General features: G+C 43.3%; 1 protein-coding gene and 1 long non-coding RNA gene across 3 annotated transcripts in view; both read right to left on the minus strand.

Annotated features, from left to right (window-relative positions):
- The window catches only part of LOC142932981 (uncharacterized), a 285,143-nt gene that overhangs the window by 93,625 nt on the left and 165,108 nt on the right, over positions 1–26,410 (minus strand). The window lies entirely within an intron of this gene.
- Positions 1–26,410, minus strand: part of rims1a (regulating synaptic membrane exocytosis 1a) — a 98,850-nt gene that overhangs the window by 25,318 nt on the left and 47,122 nt on the right. For both annotated transcript variants that reach the window (XM_076077140.1, XM_076077139.1), the window contains exons 5-17: positions 20,344–20,615; positions 18,406–19,085; positions 12,955–12,995; positions 12,286–12,399; positions 12,098–12,197; positions 11,400–11,523; positions 8,781–8,798; positions 7,324–7,370; positions 5,110–5,225; positions 4,886–5,016; positions 2,587–2,758; positions 323–470; positions 8–64 (exon numbers count right to left, since the gene is read on the minus strand). In XM_076077140.1, coding sequence (XP_075933255.1) covers positions 8–64; positions 323–470; positions 2,587–2,758; positions 4,886–5,016; positions 5,110–5,225; positions 7,324–7,370; positions 8,781–8,798; positions 11,400–11,523; positions 12,098–12,197; positions 12,286–12,399; positions 12,955–12,995; positions 18,406–19,085; positions 20,344–20,615 — 2,020 coding nt within the window. The remainder of the gene's footprint in view (positions 1–7; positions 65–322; positions 471–2,586; positions 2,759–4,885; positions 5,017–5,109; positions 5,226–7,323; positions 7,371–8,780; positions 8,799–11,399; positions 11,524–12,097; positions 12,198–12,285; positions 12,400–12,954; positions 12,996–18,405; positions 19,086–20,343; positions 20,616–26,410) is intronic.

The raw sequence follows: 26,410 nt of genomic DNA on the forward strand, positions 1-26,410 counted from the left end.
CACCCACCTTTAGCCACTACTGCTGTACCTTCATCAAATTCAGGCTCTGTTACACGCCGAGAACCTAAACGTTATAGACACACACACAGATACACACATAGATATGTATATACGCCACACACACATATACGCATGCACGTATCCAGGCACGAATGCAGTGTTAAAGGGAAGGGTGGGGAAAAACAAACATGTACATTGAAATACTGTGCTCACTGATAGTAAACCATACACAATCCTTTCTCTCTTAAACAGTGACACACACACACACGCGAGCGCGCACACGCAGACTCAGACTCAGACTCAGACTCAGACTCAGACTCACGCTGCAGCTTCTTGCCGGGGGCGTCTGTGTGTCGTCGGGGCAGGTATGGAGAGGGTCGGGGCAGCGGTATGGATGAGACGTCGTGGGTTTGGAGTGGATACCAGTGGGGCTTGTCGTCCAGCAAGGCCGTCTCCAGCTCTATCAGGATCTGCTCAAGTCATAATCCACATAGTGATAAAAAGTTTTTGCTGCCGCGTCGTGGCCGCCAATTGAGAGGAGACGGACAGTAGAAGCCGTTTATGAACATATACACTCACCGGCCACTTTTTTAGGCACACCTGTTCAATTGCTTGTTAACACAAATAGCTAATCAGCCAATCACATGGCAGCAACTCAATGCATTTAGGCATCTAGACGTGGTGAAGACGACTTGCTGAAGATCAAAGCGAGCATCAGAATGGGGAAGAAAGGGGATTTAAGTGACTTTGAATGTGGCATGGTTGTTGGTGCCAGACGGGCTGGTCTGACTATTTCAAAAACTGCTGATCTACTGGGATTTTCACACACAACCATCTCTAGGGTTTACAGAGAATGGTCCGAAAAAGAGAAAATATCCAGTGAGCGGCAGTTGTGTGGACGAAGATGCCTCGTTGATGTCAGAGGTCAGAGGAGAATGGGCAGAGTGGTTGGAGATGATAGAAAGGCAACAGTAACTCAAATAACCACTCGTTACAACCAAGGTATGCAGAACACATCTCTGAACGCACAACACGTGGAACCTTCAAGCAGAAGGGCTACAGCAGCAGAAGACCACACTGGGTGCCACTCCTGTCAGCTAACAACAGGAAACGGAGGCTACAATTCACACAGGCTCACCAAAATGTGACAATAGAAATTCTGAAAAACGTTGCCCGGTCTGATGAGTCTTGATTTCAGCTGCGGCATTCAGATGGTAGGGTCAGAATTTGGCGTAAACAACATGAAAGCATGGATCCATCCTGCCTTGTATCAACGGTTCTGGCTGCTGGTGGTGGTGTAGTGGTGTGGGGAATATTTTCTTGGCACACTTTGGGCCCCTTAGTACCAATTGAGCATGGTTTAAACGCCACGGCCTACCTGAGTATTGTTGCTGACCATGTCCATCCCTTTATGACCACAGTGGACCCATCTTCTGATGGCTACTTCCAGCAGGATACTGCAGCATGTCACAAAGCTCAAATCATCTCAAACTGCTTTCTTGAACATGACAATGAGTTCACTGTACTCCAATGGCCTCCACAATCACCACATCTCAATCCAATAGAGCACCTTTGGGATGTGCTGGAACGGGAGATTCACATCACGGATGTGCAGCCGACAAATCTGCAGCAACTGCGTGATGCTATCATGTCAATATGGACCAAAATCTCTGAGGAATGTTTCAAACACCTTGTTGAATCTATGCTACGAAGAATTAAGGCGAACTACTAGCAAGGTGTACCTAATAAAGTGGCTGGTGAGTTTATATCGGGGAAGCTTTTACATGTGCTGCTCGAAATATCTGCTGTCTGGAATTTAGTGCAAGTGATGCATTTCATGTTGTGAACAAGCTGCCATACAGACATGTATCGCCTTATAAAGTCAGTATAGCAAAGATGTTAGCAAACTATTTACACATTCAACAGACATAGAGCAACCTGGCCATTTTTATTTTCCAGGTGACAAATCTAAGTCCAATATTTGGTTTGGGCTCCATCAACTCTTGAGGGAGATATCTGGCTCTTTGTCAGCCATTAGGTACTGAGAGCAGGTACAGTGGGTTTACGTGAGCTTATTTGATGAAAAACAACTCCCTGCTATGACTGGAATTAGCGCCACCGCGAGCGTAAAAGATTTAAATCATCAGTGGAGAACCCCAAGAGTCAAAACTCATTTTGTTAAATCCCTGCACTTTTTTTCTTTAGTTGCATCACTGTGATAGGATTGTACCAAATGTTTTAAGCTTCTATTGATGTTTTCAAATGAAACTTCGAATGTCTTCCAATCACTCTTAAAAAATTAAAAATAAAAATTGTTGCGTTACATTCGAATGTTGATTTAGAATTTGATTGTCAACTTAAGGAACGAATCTTCAACCTATTTGGTACAAATACACAGAAAAATGCAGGATAACAGTATTTTTCTTACATAAGGTATTTTCATGTGCGTCTAACAGGTAAAACATAAGATGTAGGTCTACTTACAGGACTTTGCATTTTTTTAAGTTCTCTCTCAGTGCTAGAAACTGATAAGGAGAGGAGCCTTAATTGTGTGTGTGTGTGTGTGTATATGTGTGTGTGTGGTACCTCTCCCATAAAGGTGCTGTCCTCATCCGGTGACCTGGGTTGATCCCATATAGTCAGCTCCAGCATGTGGTTGCGGAAATCCCTACGATGGACGTGAGGGTAAACGAACGTCTGGTTCCACTTGGGCTCACAGGTCTTCTTCATTGTTTTCGTCCTTCGTTTGCTCTTGTCACTGTGTTAAGCAATACAGACACTCAAGCCAACCAAGTTCCATTTTCAGCAGACTCACATCCACTGTTTGTCCAAACTTCCTAGACACAAATCACAAGCCTGCTTACGCCTCATTCAGCGATATTTACTCCACTTATATCTACTGGAATGCATTTACAAGTGACATCTAGTTGAGGATACAGTTTACATATTTAAACCCAAGCACTGATGGAGGTGCTTTAACTTGCAGTTCCTCAAATAGACACTAGATGCTGGTTTTAACTAAAGTCAGAAGGTAAAGTATCCTCTTTCAACTGTCAATCAAAGTTTTACACAACATGGGCCTCCCTTTTAAAGTCAATTTAAGGTTTATTTTATTGGCAAGTTTGCAAAGTAACAGTAGATAATACGGCTTAAAGGGATAGTTCAGATTTTTTAAAGTGGGGTTGTATGGGGTACATTAGTAGATGGTGGTCAACACGCCCCCAATTTGGAGAAACAGACAGAAAGACTAAAGCAAAGTAATGTACTGCTGTGGACAAGGGGCAGCAGCAAAACTAATTTAAAACGCCTAAAATATGCTATATTTGGAACTGAAGCCGTTATATCCACCTATGTATGCTCTCTTCAAAGCCACAAGACTCCTTTGACAAAAACAGATACATCCCCTCGCAGAACACTGGAGTTGTTGGTTTTACCGCTTAGATTTGTGTTTTTGTGACACTTTGGGGTTTTAAAGTGTTAGTTCGGATTCATCAAAGTCACACAAAAACACAAACAACCAAGGCAGAGGTAGAACAGCAAGTCCTGCGAGGTGAACATTTTACAAAGGAGTCTGGTGTCTTCGAAGAGAGCGTAAATGGCGGCTTTTCTGTCAGAATGGGTTGACTGATGGCAAGGTAAAGTGGTGAAAATGTTCTAGATATAACGTACACAAACTGATACTGATCGTTTTTAGGTGTCTACAACACGTTTTGCTTCTGCCCCCGTCCCCAGCTGTACATTGCTTTGCTCCCGTGCTAGTGCTCCTGTCAGTTTCTCCAAACTCCCTCTACTCTAGGTGATACACCGACTAAGTATCTCATACAACCCGAACGTCAAACCGTTTGACCTATTCCTTAGGAGGAGTCTCAATCTATCACAGTCAACCGTGGTTGCCGATTGCTTGTTCCAACTTGGCTTCTTCTCGTTTGCACAAATTTGAATTTCAGGACTCTAATAAACCGAAAAATAAGGAAGCAAGCTTTAAATCCAGGCTTTAACCCTCTGAACCCCAACCAGTTTAGGGGCTTTTTTTGCTCCTCCTGTCACATTTTACTCTCTGTGGCCTTGATTTTCGCTGCAATATAAGAGTCCTTCACCTCAATGGAAACAGAACAATTATGGCTAGAAGTAGAGAAAACTCTTTACTGCAGTATAACAGATATGTCATAAATCATAAAATGAAAAAAAAACTAAGTTGAATTTCTTTCATAATTTCTTTTACAAAGATTGGCAAAAAATGAAACCTATATACAACTTGTTTTCCAAGTTGCCACAAGTGTCTCTATGTGTCATATACATTAAACTATTTACCTTTTTACAACCTCAACATACAGCTTCTCTACTCCTCTGTGTTGAGCAGCTTGAAGGTCAGTCGAAGTTTTACTGAATTTTTGTGATCTTGGTCTGAGGCAAATCAATCATGGCTTCCTAGTTGCACTGAAGAGCTCAGAATTTACTGTTTTTTACAGAATCTGGTTAAAGCAAATGGTTTATTTGGGGCAAAATTTTAAATGAGACGTGTAGAATCAAATGTTTTTGAAGAAATATCACAATTTTAGACTTTGTTTTGGTTACTTTTTTCTGACGAAAGCGCTCGTCACACATGTGTTCAAGGACCGTTGAAAAAGAAGACGTTTTTACAGCTTCTGGCTATGATAAATATTGTAGTTTTGGTGATTGTTTGAAGAAAACTTGCTTTTCCATCCCATCGGCAGGTTTATTGTGTGTTTTAGATTGTGTGTTTGTGTAGTTTCTACACTATATGGACTGGAGATGTAATGTATTTAGACTCGTGTTAGTGGTTCTTGTGTTGTTCTGGTCCATCGGAACTCACCACCTACACTGCATTTAATCAGTAAGACTCCCTTTAAAAGGCGCGGCATACCTGCGGTCAGGTAGGAAGTACATTTTGACATAGGGGCTCCTGGGACGCCCGTCAGGCCGAAGAGGAAGTTCTGCGGCCTGCAGCACGTTGACTATTAGCTGATGACCCACTTTGTCATACCACAGCTTCACCTGGAGTTGGGAAACACAAAGAAAAAATTCTGATGCTTGGACTTTGTTTGAACACATCAACGGCGCCAACACACTCATAATGTACACACTCACTGAGAGTTGCCCTGGCATTAACTGAGGTGCATCTTGGAGCATCCCGGGACTGGAGGGAGACAGGACATTTAAGGATGGTCTCTCCATCTTCTGGGACTCAAAAGAACTGGAACCTGCTACAAATACATAAGGGGGGGGGGGGGGGGGGGGGATGTCATCTCTTTTTCTGACCAAAAAAAGTCAAGTCTAGACAAGAGGAAAGGACAAAAATGTCAAAAAATAAGTTATTAAAGAGGGAAAACATAATCTGGTCCATGTGTTCATATCTACCAAATATCTAGCATCCATTCTTTTCTTTGGAAAACTTAAAAGGAGCACAGACTATTCCACAGCTAATCTGTCCGGATGACTAATTACCAAGCTTCTGTCCTACTTTGAGTCTTCTGTTTAGAAGTATCGAGGACTCATATGCCTTATGTGTGATCTTATCATCTACTATCAACTAACTACTGACTAATGCGCAAATCCATCTCGTAACTTTTGCAGGGTTCCTACACATTTTCCATTTCATATATTCCATACTTTCCGTTAGATTTTTCCGACCACTGACAAGCATTTTTGCCCTTTCATATGGCAAAAAATTGCTGTCTGTCCCACGTTGGAGACATCAGACAAGGTTTGCATCTAGCTTCTTTTCCCCATTTGGAATCCTAAACCAACCAGGCTTTATATCTGGGAGTGTCAGGCCAGCCCTCAGAAAACTTGCATTTACCCAGAGACTGTATATAAGACGTAGTCATTGGGACGTCACCCATTGGTTTATGGACTGCCGTTTTAAACACTCTAGTTTGGCAATTTCACCGTTGCCATGTTGTTTTTGTCGCAACCAATGAACCATATTTGAAAAGCGGAGGAGTGACGTAGGGACTTCGTGTACGGCTCGGGTAGCAACAGTAAGCCCTATTTCCCTCTAAATGGAACATAATTTACTAAATGAACATCATGCCGTATTGAAGAAGACTTGAAACTAGAGATTGAGACCATGAGGGAATAAATCAAGTGAGAAGTAGGGTCATTTTCTCATAGACTTCCATACACTCTGTCTTCTTTTTGCAATCGGAGGAGAGAGAATGCAAGTTTTAGGACACTTCCACATTAGTCGGCAGAACTGGAGGATGCCGCCTGCTTTTACCCATTGTGGCTGTTGTGTCCACAGTCCTATGCAGACATTTTGAATTTTGTATTTTAGAAAACAGAATAGGGGCAATAGTCTGGAAACAATAAATAGTTTTCCATGCTCTTTTCTTTTTTTCCATACTTATCCAGACCTGGAAATTACTAAAATATACAATTCCATACGTCTTCATACTGCCTAGAAATCCTGCTCTTGACTTACACCATTGACATATGACATAATTATTTTCCTGCAATGTTCGCAGTTAGCGAGTTTACTGGTTAAAGTCACGAAGAATCTACATTTTCAACTGCTAGTTTAGAGGGGATGAACACAGCAGCTTTTGTCCTTGTGATGACGAGCTACAAAAGGAGAAACAAATGGGTCCATGATTTTAAAAAGTGGATGCATTGGAACCCTGTTGTACACTGCAGTATTGGCAAAGTATTCCTAATTGACCCCGTGTGGTCAAATTCAAAGAAAAGGGTTCAATCTTTTGTTGTAAATCAATTTGCTTTCATTCTGAGAGTGAGAGGAGATGATTAATACCAATCTTATATATGCATATTACTTATTACCGGGAGGTGATTAGCCTAGCTTGGTATAAATACTGCAGCTAGACTGGCTCCAAAGTAAAAAAAACTACACCTACCAGCACCTCTTAAGTTCACTAATTATATCTCAAATATTTAATCATAAACAAAAAATGTAAAAGTGACAATTTGGGGTTTCATAAAGTTTATATGCAGATTGTACAAATGAGATACATGTTCATCAGTGCTTCAGAGGTGTTAATTGACATATGAACTGCACAGAGCCAGGCTAGCTGTTCCCCCCCCCCCGTTTCCAGTCTTGATGCTAAACTAGGCTAATCCCATACCCTGGTTAACACACAGACATATTTTGTCTCTCGATAAGAAAGCAAATGTTGATCAAATTAAGTACATTTTAAATTAATTCATCATCTCCTGCAATACAAACAATCAAAACCAATCAATTATTCTAAGATAAAAAAAAAAAAAACAGACAGAAAATCAGCCAGACAGAGATACAGAGACCTACAAACATAGATGTTCCAACATCCCACAGGCGATACCTACTAGATTCTAATGGAGGGTGGGACGTGTCGGGGATTCTTGGGATATCACTGGAAAAGAAGCAGAAAAGGGCTGCGTCAGCCACTCTCATATTGGCATCTAGCTGGATTAAACAAAGTTAGTAGTGTTCTCGATGCACAGGCATACATGCATAAAAATGTAGTAGTAGTTAAGTGGAAGAAAGTAGCACTGCGATTCAAAGTTATTTGGAGATTCAAATGTTGTGTGGTTATAGAAAACATGGAGAAGCAGAGGGATGTGTTTCCCAGACTCATTCAGACATTCTGGCTGGCCAATGATGATCTGAAATAATAATGGATGGGAACCAGTTGCTCAATTCTATCCACACCACTATCTTCTCTTATCCACCACCACCACCACAATTAAACAATATAATCCATTGCACCAGCTTCATGTAATATAAAGAAAGCATGGTATTTTGTGCAACACTTATCAGTGCAATTTTTTATTTTTTTTTAAATTCGTGTTTATTATTACAAATTTTCTGCCCCAGAAAATTTGCCGAAGGTTTTTTCGTGTTTGTTTGTAGCACATAATAAGGCAGTATATGTTAGATTCCTTATTCAACCATGGGGCGACAAACTGTAATAATAACTGTTAAACTTGAATTTTCTTTAAATTAATAGTGAAAACAATTGGTAATTTACATATAATCGCTCTCTTTCTGAGATTTAGATGAGAAGATGGATACCACTCTCATGTCTGTGCATTATGTACAGAGCTGGAATTGGGATGTGGTTAGCCTAGCTTAGCATAAAGACCGGAAGGTGAACGGCTTCCTAGCTTCAGAGCTTTATTTAACATGCAAACATAAGATATCCATCTTCTCATTTCACCCTGGGAAAGAAAGCAAATAAGTATATTTCCCCAAAAAAGTTTTTCAATTTCAACTTTTGATTTAAAATACAAGTATTACACTGATATGTGTTTCATGGACCCTAGGTTGCCTCGGGGCCCATTCCAAAATCAAAAATTGAAAACATGTAAATGAAATAAAATGAAAATATTCCTTGCTTTATGAATCCCAATGTCTCAACTTTCAAACCAGGGCATTAAGAGTAAAAAAGAAATAAGCATTTCTTATTTGAAACTGTAAGTGCTGGATTTCACTTTGGGATCCTAAGACTTTACCAGGAATGCAAAAAGAGGAATTCCAGACGCTGCACAGTTTAAAAAGCTTGCAAAAGCAAAACTACATTGATGGACATTTCCCATTGGCCATTTTGCAACCCTTCAAATAAACTTTTGGTTCAATTCAATTGGAGAAGACAAACTGCAGCAGATTTCGAAAAAGCCAATATTTACATAACTTGGCCTCCTTGCCAAGCAGGATTCAGTTCAGTTAATTTAGGGATGCAAAATGGCACCAGCAAAACAAAAACTATTTCCATAAGCGTGAGAGGATTAAGGGGTCCTAATAAAATGATCAGATTACTTACTGATATTTTCTATACACCCTTCGCGAGTGTTTGGAGAGAAATTAATACATTCAACTATTTTCCCCATCAAAGAGTACATTGGGTTAAACGTTTAGAGAGGCTGCAAGAGCTTTAAGAAACAGTGAGTATTTTTACTGTGAAATATAAACCCGTTACAATAATCTAAAGGTGCGTTCACACCAAATCGCTAATCGCGTCATTCGCGCCACGTTACTCGTGGGGGACCATTTGTGGTAATTTCCGTGAATCGCGCCATTTGCGAGAGACGCGCCGGAGAGGGGGCGTGGCTTATCACCCTGGAAGCCGTTATTAACTTAAGCCATTTATTTCCGCCATCAACCATGGAAGAAATAACCTCTATTTCTGCTTAGTATTTGTTGTGGAAGTCCCAAATATCACGGGAAACTAAACGCCGTCATGTCTGGGTTCATAACATCATCCGGAGGCGCTCCGTGGATTTCATTGAGGTGTATTCACTGTGTCTAGCCAGCCACACGTCGGCTGTTTACTACAGCTGTATGAACACAAAATAAACAGATTTTGCGATAAACTAACCAAAAGTGATGCAGAAATAACTACGTAATGATGCCGATTTTTTTAAAGTTCATATTTTGTTAGTTCTCGCCGCAAGACGACAAGCAAATAACTTTTAAAATACTTGTTTTCTCAATGGAGCTCCGATCGATCGGTGCTATTCTATGCTAACATTGTAGCAGCCCCATCAACACTCAAAATAACGTCATCTAGGCGTAAATACGGCAGCATCGTTTTCATTGTTTGTACCATATGATTTATACACATACATTGATACACATAGTTTCGTCCGGTCTCTACTAATATAAGGTATCATAGAGCTCTGGATGCCCACCTACATCAGTGATGACAGGAGGAGCATCTCAACGCTGATAGGCTATTGTGCCGCAGCGTCACGCCATTTTTTCGCCCGAGTTGAAAAATTTAAACTCGCGTCATTCGCGCCATTTGTGCCATTTGTGCCAATCGCAAATACATATCACTCCAGTCTCATCGCGTATGTAATCTACTCATGCGAATAATTCGCGCCGCGTTTGGTGTGAACACGGCTTTACTCACAACTAGCTAATCAAAAATACTGAAACTCAACTTGCACTGCACATTTGTTACTCAATGTGAGGTAACTGAAGTATCTTGAGTAATAACACCATTTATTGGAGAGGATTATCCTGGAAAGTTTTCCAGCAAACCGAAAATTCAGAGAGATTCTGTGTAGGATCATGTACGTAATCAAACAATTATAGATTATTCAAAGTGCTGTATGTAAATGTACATATTAGAATTTAGACTTCTGTGATGATGTCTGCCATGTCCTATGTGACATTCCTTTTTTCAGATATGTGTATTGAGATATTATGATAGCGCTTAATTTTACGGGTCCATAATATTTTCATAAATTTATTTTCATTTGTTACTAATTCTAGGCAAATAGAGAAATAGACACGAATCATTTCAAACTAATTGTAAGCAAAACCCAGGAGGGCATCCAATTCAACATGTGAAGAGAATAAAGTATCTATAAACAATTAGTTTAAGTGAAATAAGGAAATGTGTTCTTTTTCCAAATGATTAGTACCAAATTACTTTATATTATTTGGAAATTACAGACCTGTAAAATAAAGCGCTAACTATTTTCTATACATAATGGTTCAATTGAAATAAACTTGTCTCTCGCATCACAACACTGAATGCATCATTCATCCAAACACGTTAACTTTCTCAGCTTCACACAAACTTAACTAACCCTACAATAGTTTACTTGAAAAAAACTAAATACATTTTCAACAAGACAAATTCATCAGTTCAGTTATGAGCTGCTGTTGATGTGCAATTATTGGATATTTCCTGTCTGCATGGAATAATGAAATTCGTCCCTAATTCAGCATACTCCACCTTATACTTAATCATTCAATTAAATAAAATTCTATTTTAATAAGCCCTAAAGACAACATCCTCAACATTTTTCAAAAGTATCGAGCAAAAGAACCTAAATTAGGATGCTGAGCTTTCCTTTGTGGACTAGTCATTTTAGAGGGAACATATAAACCATTATGTGACTTAGATATGTGCATTTTATGACGCTCATGGCTAGAAATTATGCATTCTTTTAAATCAGTCACTTTCAAACTGCAGGAAAACTATTGCACTCACAAATATAATCACGCCTGGCGTGGTTGAGTTTTTACAAGGCGTCAACCAACAAAAGAATCTGTGATGCAGCCCACTTCTTGTTGTTTATGGAGTCTTACACCCGCTCAGCGATAGTTCACCTTATATCATCCTAGAAATAAACGCAACAAAAGCGGAGACGCTCCTGTTACAAAGCTTGGCAGTGTAAAGTGAGGGTAATTGCAGACTTTTCTTTTTGTTCATTTTGAATGCAGACACACAGTCAGAACACAAATAAACATCCCTGTCTTCTGTCTTATCTGAAGTCAGCCAACTCTGAGTCAGTCTCACTAAACACTTCTTGGTTAGATAAAGGTTCAATTCAATGCGACATTTAGACTGGCCAATAACTTTTTTTTAAATATCTAAATATGACACTGACGGGCGTATAAGGGTGTGTTTTTATTCCTGACTTACCCAATAGGCCTGGATACCACCAGCTCCACTTGAGGCTCGGCTTGAGATTCCAGGATGATGTTGTAAACTTCCTTCATGGTCGCCCCCGGTAACAGCTTCCCGTTCCACTGCAGAACTTCATCCCCTGGAATTTGGACATGCGTGTGAAAAGTTGGGCATGAGGGCTGGGCGTGAGTCAGGGATTCGGACGAATTTAGGGACTTTTCATCTTTATTGTATATTTTTCGTTTCTGTCACCAAATCCCATGAAAAGACCAAAACCAACAACGTGTTGTTACTCCATTTCCAAACAGCCCATCCATGCCAATTAGACAGGTAAACAGGCCACAAATGTAAAACTTGTTTGTAATAAAAGGCTTTGTAGTTTAATATCAGGATTGTTATAAATTCCTAATTTTGGCCTTTTTATGAGATTTGTTGACAATTAGAAACATATCGAATATTGACCACCTTATACTTAATGTGTTTTATGTAAAACCAATGACGCTAATTAAAGATATGAAACCATAAAGCTACAATGTATTGAGCAAAACAGCCCTGCTTAATCTCATACATTGCATTAGAAGTATAGAATAGACATTGCACTGCGTTAAACAAAACCTCTAAAACTGATTTTAGGATGTTGTGAAAGGCCACGTGTTGGTCTTTTTTCTGTCTTTGCATGCCAATTGTGTAACACACGTGGCGGTTTAGACTACCTGCTCTGAGATGTCCCACCACGTCAGCCAGGCTTCCCTTCTTGACTTTAGTGATGAAGGCACCTAATCTCCCTGACTCTGTTATTCTGCCTCCCACCACCTAGAGAGAGCGAGAGAGAGAGAGATTTGTGTCACAGATCCGTCATGGGTGACTTTAAAATAATAATACGTTTGCTACCCGCTCTGACCTTTAACCCCAGCAGAGCTCCGGCTTCTTTTGGCATGGTGGTGCTCCTCTTGCTGAGGGTGATTCGTCCTATTAGATGGTCTCCCTCCTTGGACGGCTGCCAGGTGACAGGATGCTGCGACGGGGGAGACGACAAGAGACAGGGCTCAGAGACAACACAGAGGGACATGGATCAGCATGTCAAAGACCCCTTTAAAATAATTGTGTGATATGCGTATGGGTCAAAAGTGCACTGCATTTCCATTTCATTAGTAACATGGCTGAATGCATGTCCGGTTTCTTAAAAAGCCAGTGTTTAATGGATTTTGCAACAGTTTGCAGCGTTTCCTAGAAATACATTAGCGCAAGTTTGCTACCCACCATCACCAACTGATATAACACAACAGTCTTTTAACGTTGAGGTCGTAAAAAGCCTTTACATCTGCTGGTGTAAACACCCGGATCTGGAAAGTATTTCCTGAGAAAATGCACGTGTTCTACAGTAATGGATTCCTTGGGATAAATAGGAAACAAAAAAAGCACAGTACAGAGACGTGCACACCAACACTCTCATCATCTCCTTTGAAATGCAAAGTAAAATCTTCTGTTCTCCACTGGCTCGGCTTCATGCGGATCGGAAAACTTTTATGGTGAATATGATCCAAATAAAAAAAGAAATAAAAGGACTTACATGCCATACGGTGGGGTCGTGGGGGTAGCACTCCCAGTCGCCTACAAGAGAAAAGAGACTGGTTCAGAATACTGTGAGTGAAGCTGAGACCTCCTTCATACATTCACACACACACACACAGATACAGGAGTAACTGTATACACAGCACATACCAGCCCGAGTCCTCTCATACACAGCCAGGCCAAATGTGGAAGGTATTTGTTTACAGTGGAGAGGGTTAAGTTTATTGAATCGTCAGGCCTGAGCTGGAATTAGAAATGTAACCACCACAGTGGTAGTGATGATGCCAAAAGACTGTTTAAAATGCATGAAATCATTCCTAGACATGATGTTGTTGAATTACTCCATACTTTGGTAAATGGTGGCCAAATGCTGATGATCATTATAAAGTAATATCACAAAAAATGAAGGTTCTGACTCCAAAAAGTTGCAGAAAAGCAGTCATATTACTTTTATTTATTGATGCTTTCCACCGTGGTACAGACGCTGGAGTTGATATTAATCAACTTGAGTAATTAAATTTTCAGTTAAATGATACATCATACAACTCACAAACAGTATGTATACAAAATAAAAATGTAATTACATTTTAAATAAATCAAATTATTCTTTTTACTTATTCGGTCTTAAAATGATTTATTAATAAATTAATTTAAAATTGAAATCGCAGTTTTATTCGAAAATGTATTTTGAACCAGTTTTTTTAAATATGAAAACAAATCAAAAATATGTAAAAAAAAAAAATTTAAGTAGGGATAGTTTTGCTATAAAAGGGTTCCTTTAATTTGGTAATAGGCACAGTTTCACATCAATTCAATAGGTGCTTGTATTAATACTACTATACAGCGAGAGTAAACAGTATGTATGCAAACACAAGTTAAAATGTGTTTTTTCTTTCAGTAACAACCATGTTGACAGACAGGAACTGGTGCATTTCTCTCATGTTCAGTGGGATATTTCAGAGAATTACACATAGTATCTCCTGCTTCAGTCCAAAAAAAAAGCAGCCTCCCCCGTACACATGGGCCGAGGGGCGGCGTTCGAGTAGACACTGTTATGACACAGAGTAAAACAGAGCCAAGCGTTCCTAGAAGCCAGGAGGCTATGAAGTTAACGGGTTGTGACAACTTATAGTGACGTTATGTAATCTTAAAGCGAATGCTCCAACGATAGACAACTGAGTTCTCAGTTTCATGACTCCAGCGTGAACGTGATTCTGTGCAGTGGGTTGGGCCACATGGGTGAATGTGTGTTCTTGTGTTTCTCGACCTACGAGGACCTGAATGAAGAAGACATAGTCACCATGGGGTCAGGCCTCCGTGGAGGGTCACTTGTTGTGCAGAAGGATTAGAATCAGTATCATCTTAATTTGCCAAATATGTGAGCACAAAGAAGTAACTTCCATTTTTTTGTTTTTTTTATCAATCAATGTACTTACATATAAATATAAATAATAAGGAACAAAGACAACAAAGTTTGACAAATGAAGGTAAAGAATAAACAGGACTGTTGTGTAATAAAATGTTTAAGAACAGAAAACTGGGGGGGAAAAAAAACTGAGAAAATACTAGAGGGCGCACCACAAAATCTACCTCCATATTGCCTTAAAAAAAGTTTGTTTTATTTAAAATAATGTATATAATTAAAATGTGAAATATGTCCTCTTTTTAAGTCCATTTAGAGCAAGCGTTATTCCATTACAGTAGAGTATTAAAGTATCAATCAATCTATATTGAGTCTATTAAAATGGAATATCTGCACTTTGACCAGTAAATGCCAATTGACCATTAGCTAAACCTCGCCCTCCAACAGAGATTTCTCAGTCATAACTTTGGGACAGCTTTTTTTTTTACAAATTTAGTAAGTGTTGCAGAATTTGGTGGTCAATAAAAAGGTCTGGGATAAACTCTGGGATAAACTCTGGGATAAGCAGAGGTCTGGGATAAACTCTGGGAAACTCTGGGATAAGCAGTTGAAAAACAAAAGTTGTGAATCAAGGTGCATTGTATTATGATGCGTTATCATATTTGGGTTGTGCTTTTTCCTGCCTTCCTTCCTATTAGAGGATGAGTTGGTAGCATGTAGGAGGATACTTGAACAGATCATAATAGGATCTACTGTACTGTGACTGACTCCATATTTGAGTGTGTGTGTGCGCACGCGTGCGTGTGTTTCCCTAAGCTGATCTTACAATGATTTACATGCCTGGACGCTTCTCGGCTGCCAGCAAGCGCATCTCGGAGCGGACCTGGCTTCGGTCTCGAGCTAAAAAAGGAAGCAGCATCTCGCTGCCACGCCGGTGTTGTTTAAAAAAACCTGGCCTGACAGAACACTCTCATCCTAAACGTCCTCTTGATTGATGTCAAAGGGGACCTGGTCTGGGTCCAGGCCCGGCTGGTGCTGCGCTCCCTCTTTCTCTTCGGGACACAACAACGCTGCTTTGTCGATCAGAGGGTGGTTTAATGTAGCATGAGCGTGGCTACAATGTATTTGGTAAATACGTGATGTAGGGGCAAGTAAAAACGACAGAGAGACATAGTGATTGTCTAAAAATGAAACAACTTATACAACACCTTTTATTGTTAGAAAAATGATGTATGCTCATTCGATTGATATGCTCATCAAGGGCCAGCTCTCCTATAAAGTTTGATGTTGGTGTATTACCGACAATCATTCATCGGATGACCAATCAAAGGCATACAAACAACTTCAAAAGAAGTAGCATTATTTCTGGGGATGAACTCTGTTTATGGACATATGACATATTCTTTTTGTGGAAGTGTCAGAACCATATAGACTAGGTGTGTAACGGTTCGGTTTAATACGACACAGTGGTGCCACGGTTCGGCAGGTTTTCAATACAGCAAAAAAGCAGAAAGGCCAAATCCTCGCTGGTGAGACTCAAGGGGGCGTGTCTGAAGAACATGGCTGTTTATCTCCCATTCAGTAGTGAGGTAACGTGTCGTTACAGTCAGGTAGCTTTGTGTAGTCCGTGACGTCCGGTTGTCTGTTGTCAGAGGAACAGCGGGTGCTTCGGACATTTGATTCTCTGTTTGGGCTTTTGTTTTCTTTTACAAAGCAGGAATTATGGTCTGGTGAAATGGGCTCGTGAATGAGTAGTGTCACAGGGCTCAATAACATTAAGCATGTTTGTTCAGCCTGGGTGTTCCACTCTAGAGTAGGGTCTCATATCCATGGTTATAAATATAACAATCGTGTATTGTTCCACCCCTAATATAGACTGTATATAAGAAGTGGATGTAGTCGTCGTGATGTCACCCATTGGTTTTTGGACTATGATTTTGAAGCTTCGAATTTGGCATTTTGGCTGTCGCCATCTTGTTTTTTTGCAGCCGGTGAACCTAAGTGACCTTATTTGGACTTATTTGGTGGAGTGACGTATGTCGCATACAACTCTGATAGCGACCTGTCAATCACAAGGTACCCCCGCCCTAAAGCATACACAGCTTTATTGTTTTGACTATAAATGGGAGCATCATTTACGAAACGAACATCATGCTGTATTGAAGAAGACTAGAAACTAGAGATTGAGACCATAAACTCATGTTTACAATGTTTACTGAGGGAATAAATCAAGAGAGAAGTAGAGTCATTTTCTCATAGACTTCTATACAACTAGAGGAGTCGCCCCCTGGTGGACATTAAAGAGAATGCAAGTTAAAGGCACTTCCGCATTGGCTTCACTTTAAAGAACCGGAGGTTCTAGCAAGGAGGTCTACTAGAATTAAAAGAATAGTAGAATACTACTCCATCCTCAAACACCACAGTTTAGTTGGACGTGCAGCAGTGAGCCAGAGTGCCTTGAAGTGGTTACTAGTGAAGTGACATGACCCAGCTTGGACATGACATTAAAGTTTGTTTCCGAGGCTTGGAGACGTAGTTGGCAATGTGATGCCACATGCGGGATCAACTGGGGTCAAGCTGCCCCATCACACACACACACTACCATGTACGCCCAGTGTGGGATACCCTGCCCCTCAGGGCTCAGCTGAAAACAATACAATTTGACACACGGGGAAGCATTCAGAGACACCCACAGGCTCGCAAGCCCTCGTTAACATGCACGCTGGTATTCTGTGAAGCTGCTCACTCTGACGTTCAGATATCATTTAGAAAGCTTGTGAGACGCTTTTGTTTTCGAGTACTTGAGGTGTGGAATACCGCAGATTTTAAGAAATGCTGTTGAGCAACTTACCTGTTCTGATCACTGAACCCAGAGGGGTAAAGGGAGGATTCAAATATGTCTGAAGATGGCACAGTGAGGCTAAATAGCACACTCTAACTTCTTACATTCACCTCCCATGATGCAGCAGTAAAGTGGGAGTGTTCAAACACACACACAAAATGCATTGCCTCATAACGCATACATTGCATTAATTAAACCCGAATACAGTCGGTTAAAGACAAGCTGTACTATTGTGAAGTTTCAAGTTATTTAACAAGGAAAAGCATTTTGTAAAACAATTTGCATTAATCTCCAGCAATCTTTCTTGACTTCCAATAACAGCCACTGTGCTGTAGCTGTTTGGTAGCTACTTGTTGGTCGGCCGGGTTTTAAGTTCACTCACTTCTTTCTTCCACACCTTTTGGATTTGTCAGTTTGTAGTCACTACTGTGTTGTTTTCTAGCTTGGCTGTGTGTTGAAATTGATCCACACAACGCTACAGTAATAATACTTGTTATATACTTTAGCATTAGGCAACGGTACCTTCATTCGTGGTGTGCCTCCACGTTTTACTTCCTCTTCGGTGTCTCATATGACAGGAGAGCATCGCTATCAATGGAAATTCTGTTTCTCTAAACGTATAGCTGTGTGCAACTTCCATACTTACATTCTCACACCGGAAAGAGAGAAAATTAAGTATGCTCAAAAAGATGGTACACAGGCAAAGAAACGTCAGATTTTTAAGTGTGCCGTAGGTGTACACTATTGTCCCACAATACACTACACAGAGAATATGAGGAAGCTGCTTAAAGTTGCAAATAAACACTTATGTCTAACCACTTCATCTGTTGACATTCTTTAAATTACACTTAAAATGGAAGGGGTGAAACGCATGCTTTCTTCCGACCAAAGATTCTCTGTTTTTATTCATTTTATTCAGCTCCATGGTCTGTATGAAATGTGCTATACAAATAAAGATTATTATTGTTGCATCAGTTTAACACGTGATCTAAGAGATACGTGTGTGGTGATTTAGATTTTTTTTAACCTGTAGTTAAAAGTACCTCCTTGGTCCTAAAAGTGTAAGAAACTGCAGTGGTGAATGTTCTCAAAAATATAAATTGCCTCAGATATCTCGTGTGATGGATGGATAAACAAATGAATGAACTGACAGATGTCGATATTTTCCACACCCTCCCTGGTGGAAGTTAAAGGCAGTTTGTTTACTTAGGCAAAAAAAGGCGACGATTGGTATCGTCTCTCACCTCTCTCGCTGACACTTTCGATCTCGGCGTCCTCACAGCTACTGTACTCGGGCGTGGTCCCTGCCTCCTCCTCCGAACTGCTGACGCTGGTCTGCCTCTTCCCCCCGGCCCCCAGCCCCCGCTTCGACTTGTAGGGCCTCGGCGGTGGCGGGCGCAGGGATTCCGATTGGTCGGAGCTCAGCGAGTCGTTGCGCAGCATGCTTTCAGCCTTCTCCCGTTTGGTCCGTCTCACCATGGGCCCCTGGCCGGGGGCCGAGTTGGGAGGCTCTCTGAGTTCAGGGGGAAGGGGTTGCTGAGCGAGGGTGTGTTCGTGTGGCCCGCCCACCCCACCCACCGTCCTCTGACCGGGTCGCACGCCATCCCCAACCTCCCCTCCCACACCCCCGCCGCGACCCTGCACAGGGTGGCCCCGGCCTCCAGGTGGGACCGGCCCTGCTTGGCGAGGGGGGGCACCGCTGTGGTCCATGTGGTAGTAGCCCCCCTCTTCTGTCCGCCTTACCCCGCTGACTCCTCCCACAGGATCGTGGTCCAAAGAGCGTCCCTTCGACAGCCGCCGGCTCTCCCTGCGCTCCCTGGACTCCCCCCGGAGGTCCCGGTCCATGGAGACCTGGGTCTGCAGTCTGGGCTGACCCGGGTGATGCTCTCCCCGACCAGCTCCTCCGCCTCCCCTTCCATTTCTCCTGGGGAGCAACCAATATGGGAAGGGAGAGAGAAAAACATTTCATTGTTAACATTCGTGGTCCACTGACAGAAAGTCACGAGTGCCGGCACATTCTACTATCCGGTGTTTTGGAACTGACTGCATTCTTCCATTACAATCAGAGTGGCATAAGAAACAATGACACAGGCCGCTTAGAGACACCGCTGTATAAAAAAAACAACATACGATGAATGCAGGAGATAATGCGCGATTATATAAATATTAACATATTTTACAAGGGCTGTTTTCTTCCTGGTGGCTAAGAGGAAGCAATTTTAAAAGGGGCACTCCACCAATTTCACATTTCACTGTACTAGTCATGGTTAGTAAAACTCTGCCTGTGATAAACAATATAATCATGACTTCTGTGGCTCTGGATGAGCTTTTCTAAAGTCCAATTACCCTGATCATCTTGGGTTTGGAGCAGGCGGCAACCTCCGGTTCTGATAAGTGTCTTGAACTTGCATTCTTCCCAATGACCATTAGTGGGCGACTCCTCTGGTTGCAAAAGCAAGTCAGATTGTATAAAAGTCTATGAGAAAATCACCCTACTTTAAACTTGATTTATTCCCTCAGTAAACATAAGTTAATGGTCTCAATCCCTAGTTTAAAGTATTCTTCATTTCAGCATAATGTTCATTTGTTAAATTATGGTCCCATTTAGAGTAAAATAAAACATAAAGCAGAGAATGCTTTTGGGCAGGGCTACCTTGTGATTGACAGGTCGCAACCACGGTGGTGTCCGGTCAGGGTGTTGTCCGTATTGTAGTCTTAAAACTTGAACCCTTTCCCAGTGTGTTTTCAGTTCATGAAAGTTAATTGTAACATTTTGGTCAACTAAAAATGTCATATTCAGCGTTCGGTTGAGCTCCACCCTCTCGTGTCACTTCTGGATGCGGAAAAAAACGTGATGGCGACAGCCAAAACGCTGAACTCGGGGATTCAAAACTGTAGTCCATAAGCTTATGGGTCATTTTCTCATAGATTTATATACAATCTGACTTCTTTTTGCAACCAGAGGAGTCGCCCCCTGCTGGCCATAAGAAAGAATGCAGGTTTAAGGTACTTCACATTGGCTTCACCTTTCAAACCCGGAGGTTGCCACCTGGTTAAAGCATGTCAAATGTTGGTATAGGGTATGATACCTTTTCTGCATCACTTTAGCAAAACTGAATATTTCATCAGTTTGAATGCTGCCCTTACTACCGTCTTGTCCTACAACAATTGCTTCAGCTTACGTATCTTGTGGTGGTTCACTGCGCGACCGGGTGTCGGTGCCGGGCACGGTCCCAGGCGCACCGGGTCGGTTGGGGTCTTGGATCACCGCGGTGGAGCCCGGGGGCGCTTGGGAGCGAGACCGAAGCTTCTTGTCGCCGATCGTCTGGCACACGGACGGCTCGCTGATGGCCGAACCGAGTCCGGCGGGCTTCCCGGCCGGACCGGTGAACCATTCGCCCGGCTTGGTCAGGAGCTCCTGCTGCTTCCGGCAGTTATTACACACCCAGATCACCTAGTTCATAAAAAAAAAAAAAAAGAGGGCATGGGTAGAGATTAGATTAGAGACTAGGAGCATTGCTTTGTCGGAGATAAGTAATGCGTCCGACACTGGTATCACAGTAATGGTTCCAACAGAAAGGAACTATTCTTTGCAGCAGCCCAACACGTTGACAACCGCTTATCCGATGCCCGACTGTCTAACAGGAGATAGAACATTGCACTTCCTAAAGAGCTGCACTGCTGCCAATGAGTGGTGCAGAAAAAAAAGGCTTTTATAGAAGGCTCTCTTTTTTCCAAGATCAACATGGTGGCAGTTGTACCAGGGAGCAGCTTGGCTTCCAGTGTGGGCTGCGTCTGGCCTCCAAATGGAAGCACACAACGCCAACTGGATAACGAGAGGATATTCAACCTGCTTGCCAAAGCAATATCTCCCGTCTTCTTGCTTTCTATTTGTCCCGTCACACATATGCACACCGACTATACGTTGGCGCGCTACAGCGGAGAGTCCAATTTCAGATAGTTTTTTTTTAAACTCATGTCTTCATTTTGAATTCCAGCTCATATTTCTCTTAAAAATCATCATTTCACATTGTGTTCCCCAGAGAAACTTTGATTGACAGGCAGTTTTTTTTAAAGATTAACAATAAAGTGTTTTTGAGTGTCAATGCATCTAATGAGCACAGAGACAAACTATTTTTGGTACCTTAAATGCCACATTCATTTTCCAAACTTCTTTTTATGTTCATTTACCAAAAAAACAAGCCACACTGTGCAGAGTTTAGAAACAACTCAATCAATTAACAAAAGAATAAAACGGCCACAGTATTAGCCAAGTATTTTCCGCTTAATCAAAAATACCAGAAAAGAGGGAGAAATTGCATGGTAACAGGCAATACAATAAAACCAAACAGCTACAGTGATACACCAAATGTTTTTTAAAAAAGAATCATAACTCAAGGTCCAAGTTATTCCTGCATCTCACAGTCTTCCTCAGTGGATGGAGTTTGCTCAGTTTTGCAAATTCAGTGCGCAAAACACACGCACCTTTTTCTGGTCCAGTCCAACAGCTGTCCAGTGATTTCTGCTTCCCAAAGACTGGCAACACTGCAGAATGCTCCCTTTAAGAATTTCACTTGATTTCATTTAGAGACAAGAACAATGTTGCCCAAATTGGTTCGTCAGTTTTTTTCTAAATAATGTTTTTTATTATTATTATTTCAAGTGAGCATTCTACAGAGTTTTGGCTTTTGGAATCATGAAGTACGTAATCTTCTCCGTGAGCTGCGGTTGAAAGCTCCGGAAAATAGCTGGAGAACCAGCTGGGCGGGAAATAATAGAGACGGGGGATGGAGGAGGAGGACAAGGAGGTTAGAGTTGGTCCCTCTCCTCCAGCCACCAGGGTTGTCATTACTCCTGAACACTCCCCGATGACTCTTTAAAAGAGAGCTAAAATAAAACACTCTGGCATCGGCCACCCCTTCCTCTACCCCCCCCCCCCCCCCCCCCCCCCTTCCACTTCTCCCTCCTCCAGATTGCTTTTGATTAAAGCTACAAAAGCCGAGGAGAAAAACAGCTTTACACCAACGCGGCTATATTTATCCTGCCAAACACCCCAGCACCACCAGGGAGAGAGGGAGAACGTGTGCTCAAACACACACATACACATACTGTATACACACACACAGCAAAGAAAGCACAACACTGCCTCATGTAGAACATTATAGCTTTGGTGAAAACATCCACCAATCTGTAATTTTTCTGCAGCCAGACCAACGAGGTGGACGAGGCTGTTAGATGGACCCGTCTACTTGTCCGTGCATTATCAGGACAGGAAGTGAGGTCTTTGAACGCATCCTTTTGTTATATTAATGTAGATTCTCAATTTTATCTCCGATATTTCATCTAACCGAAAGGAGAGACGACTTCTGAATTCAAAATGGTGTCCACAAAGAGAAACATTTCCAGAAAAGCAAAATAAATCAAGTTATTTAATAATAAAACATTTAGAATGGAATATAAAAAAGGGCTGAAACTAGTAATACAATTCTTTATAGATGAATTGTTTGACAAGTGCCCATCACAAGTTGCCAAAGTGTAATCGGCAAATTACTAGCTTTGTTCGACCAACAGTTCAAAACCCTAAAATATTAGAATTACAATTATACAAACCAGAGAAGCAACAAATAATCCTCATTCTAGAAAACCTGGAACCGTCAATTGTTTGACTTGTTTACTTGATAAATGGCCGACGAAAGCAGTGAATCAATTATCTGAATTGTTGCAGAGTAATCTTCTGTCAATCAACTGATAGTTTAAGTGTTTCAACTGTCAACGTAACTACTTCAAGCACAATTTTGAGGTACTAGTACAGCGACATGTCCCGGTAGGAAGATCACAGGTGTAAATGATTAAATAAATGACGGCTGCATTCCATTTAGCTGCTTCCGTTTCGGACTCCATCGCTGATCGAGGCACGTCGATGTCCTCTGCGAACAGCCAGTCGGCGGCGTGGACGGCGTAACATTCACCCCATGAGGGCTTTTCGTTCACTTTATCCAGATGGATCCAAGAGTTTTTGACAAGTCTGCCCGACATTTTTCGTTGGCGGAAGATCAAGTGCAACTATTGTGCGACCATATGTTCACGTACCTGCCGCTGCGTGACGTGACCTGCTGTCTGCTGCTGCTGACAAGCATGTAGCTTGACCTCTCACCTGATACCGACCAGTTCACTGTTGTTGTTGTTCTTCTGTGGTTTTTTTAAGGCCGTAAAATTGTTTACATCATTATTTATTTATTTATTAGTACTATCGTATTCCTTCCCAAATAGCCTAAACTTTTGACTATTTGGGAAGGACTACGCAGGGATAAGCATCGGGGTCGGGTGCAATGCAGACCGGGCGGCGGGTCAGGCGGGAGGCCTGGGCGAGCCGATCGCCGGCAGCATAGACTAGCTCTAGGGACGTGGAACGTCACCTCGCTAGCGGGGAAAGAGCCAGAGCTGGTGCAGGAGGAGGAGCGGTACCAGCTAGATATAGTTGGACTCACCTCCACACACAGCGCTTGCTCTGGAACCAAGCTCCTGGAGAGGGGTTGGACTTTGTCCTTTTCCGGAGTTGCCCAGGGTGAGAGGCGCCGGGCGGGAGTGGGGATACTCACGAGCCCCCGGCTGAGCGCCGCTGTGTTGGAGTTCTCCCCGGAGAACGAGATGCACCTCCATGCGCCTACGGGTTGCGGGGAGCAAGGCTCTGACTGTGGTTTGTGCTTATGCACCAAACAGCAGTTCAGAGTATCCAGCCTTCTTGGAGTCGGTGGGAGGGGTCCTGGAAAGGGCGCCGCCTACCGACTCCATAGTTCTCCTGGGGGACTTCAACGTTCACGTGGGCAATGACGGAGAAACCTGGCGGGGGGTGATTGGGAGGAACGGTTTGCCCGATCTGAACCCGAATGGTGTTTTGTTATTGGACTTCTGTGCGTGCCATGGTTTGGCCATAACGAACACCATGTTCGAACATAAGGTGGCTCATAAGTGTACCTGGTACCAGAACACCTTAGGCCGGAGATCAATGATCGACTTTGTAATCGTATCATTTGATTTGCGGCCGTATGTCTTGGACACTCGGGTGAAGAGAGGAGCAGTGCCGCTAGGAGCTGTGGCCGGAAGGTCATCGGTGCCTGTCGTGGCGGCAACCCGAGAACCCGGTGGTGGACACTGGAGGTGAGGGAAGCCGTCAAGATGAAGAAGGAGACCTTCAAGGCCTGGTTGGCCCAGGGGTCTCCCGAAGCAGCTGACAGGTACCGGCAGGCCAGAAGGGCTGCAGCTGTGGTGGTCGCGAATGCTAAAACTCAGGCATGGGAGGAGTTCGGGGAGGCCATGGAGAAGGACTTTCGGTTGGCCTCAAGGAGGTTCTGGCAAACCATCCGACGACTCAGGAAGGGAAAGCAGGGCTTTCTCAGCAGGGGGGGGGGAACTGCTGACCTGGACAGGGGACATCGTCGGGCGGTGGAAAGAGCACTTTGAGGAACTCCTAAACCCGACCAACATGTCCTCTGCAGAGGAGGCAGCGCCTGAAGATCTAGGGGGAGGCTCACCCATATCCCTGGCAGAGGCCGCTGAGGTAGTCAAAAAGCTCCTCGGTGGCAAGGCGCCGGGGGTGGATGAGATCCGCCCTGAGATGCTGAAAGCGCTGGACATAGTTGGGCTGTCCTGGCTGACACGCCTCTTCAATGTCGCATGGGGGTCGGGATCAGTGCCCATGGACTGGCAGACCGGGGTGGTGGTTCCCATTTTCAAAAAGGGGGATCGGAGAGTGTGCTCGAATTACCGGGGTATCACACTACTCAGCCTCCCGGGGAAGGCTTATGCCAGGGTGCTGGAAAGGAGGCTCCGACCGTTTGTCGAACCTCAGATTCAAGAGGAGCAATGCGGATTCCGTCCCGGCCGTGGAACAGTGGACCAGCTCTTTACCCTCGCAAGACTACTGGAGGGGTTCTGAGAGTTTGCCCAACCAGTCTACATGTGCTTTGTGGACTTGGAGAAGGCTTTCGACCGGGTCCCTCGGGGGTTCTTGTGGGGGGTGCTGCGGGAGTATGGGGTGCCGGACCCATTACAACGGGCGATCCGGTCTCTGTACGACTGCAGTAGGAGCTGTGTCCGCATTCTCGGCAATAAGTCAGACATGTTCCCGGTGGGTGTTGGCCTCTGCCAGGGCTGCCCTTTGTCTCCGGTCCTGTTCGTGACTTTCACGGACAGGATATCTAGGCGCAGCCGGGGGGTGGAGAACGTCAGGTTCGGGGGTCTCGGGATCGCCTCTCTGCTGTTTGCAGATGATGTGGTCCTGTTAGCCTCCTCGGATCGTGACCTCCAGCATTCACTGGGGCGGTTTGCAGCCGAGTGTGAAGCGGCGGGGATGAGAGTTAGCACCTCCAAATCTGAGGCCATGGTGCTCTGCCGGAAACCAGTGGATTGCTCCCTCCAGGTGGGGACGGAGTGCCTACCTCAAGCGAAGGAGTTCAAGTATCTCGGGGTCTTGTTCACGAGTGAGGGTAAGATGGAGCGGGAGATCGACAGACGGATCGGTGCAGCTGCAGCAGTAAAGCAGGCGCTGCACCGGACCGTCTTGGTGAAGAGGGAGCTGAGCCGGAAGGCAAAGCTCTCAATTTAGCACTCGGTCTACGTTCCTACCCTCACCTATGGTCACGAACTCTGGGTCGTGACCGAAAGGACAAGGTCGCGGCTACAAGCGGCCGAAATGAGCTTCCTCCGTAGGGTGGCCGGAGATAGGGTAAGGAGCTCGGTCATCAGGAGGGAGCTCGGAGTCGAGCCGCTACTCCTTCGCGTCGAAAGGAGTCAGCTGAGGTGGTTCGGGCATCTAATTAGGATGCCTCCTGGACGCCTCCCACTGGAGGTTTTCCAGGCACGTCCAACTGGGAAGAGACCCCAGGGAAGACCCAGAACACGCTGCAGGGATTACATCTCCCAGCTGGCCTGGGAACACCTCGGGATCCCCCAGAATGAGCTGGAACATGTTGCCGGTGAGAGGGAAGTCTGGGTCAGCCTGCTTGGCCTGTTGCCACCGCGACCCGACCCCGGATAAGCGGAGGAAAATGGATGGATGGATGGATGGGAAGGAATACGATAAACGAGGACCATAGGAAAATATCATGCTTATAGTAAGTTTACGGTATTCAGTAATAGCGTCATGGTTTTATACCATATAGGTTTATGGTATATTACAAAGTTATCATGCTGAGAATGAGTAGCCGTATTTGCGACAGAGCTTGTAAGTGTTTTATGTTCTCTAGATGG

This window comes from Anarhichas minor, unplaced genomic scaffold (assembly GCF_050575085.1).
Source record: "Anarhichas minor isolate MPS153535 unplaced genomic scaffold, ASM5057508v1 ptg000058l, whole genome shotgun sequence".
In the NCBI taxonomy this organism is placed as follows: Eukaryota; Metazoa; Chordata; class Actinopteri; order Perciformes; family Anarhichadidae; genus Anarhichas; species Anarhichas minor.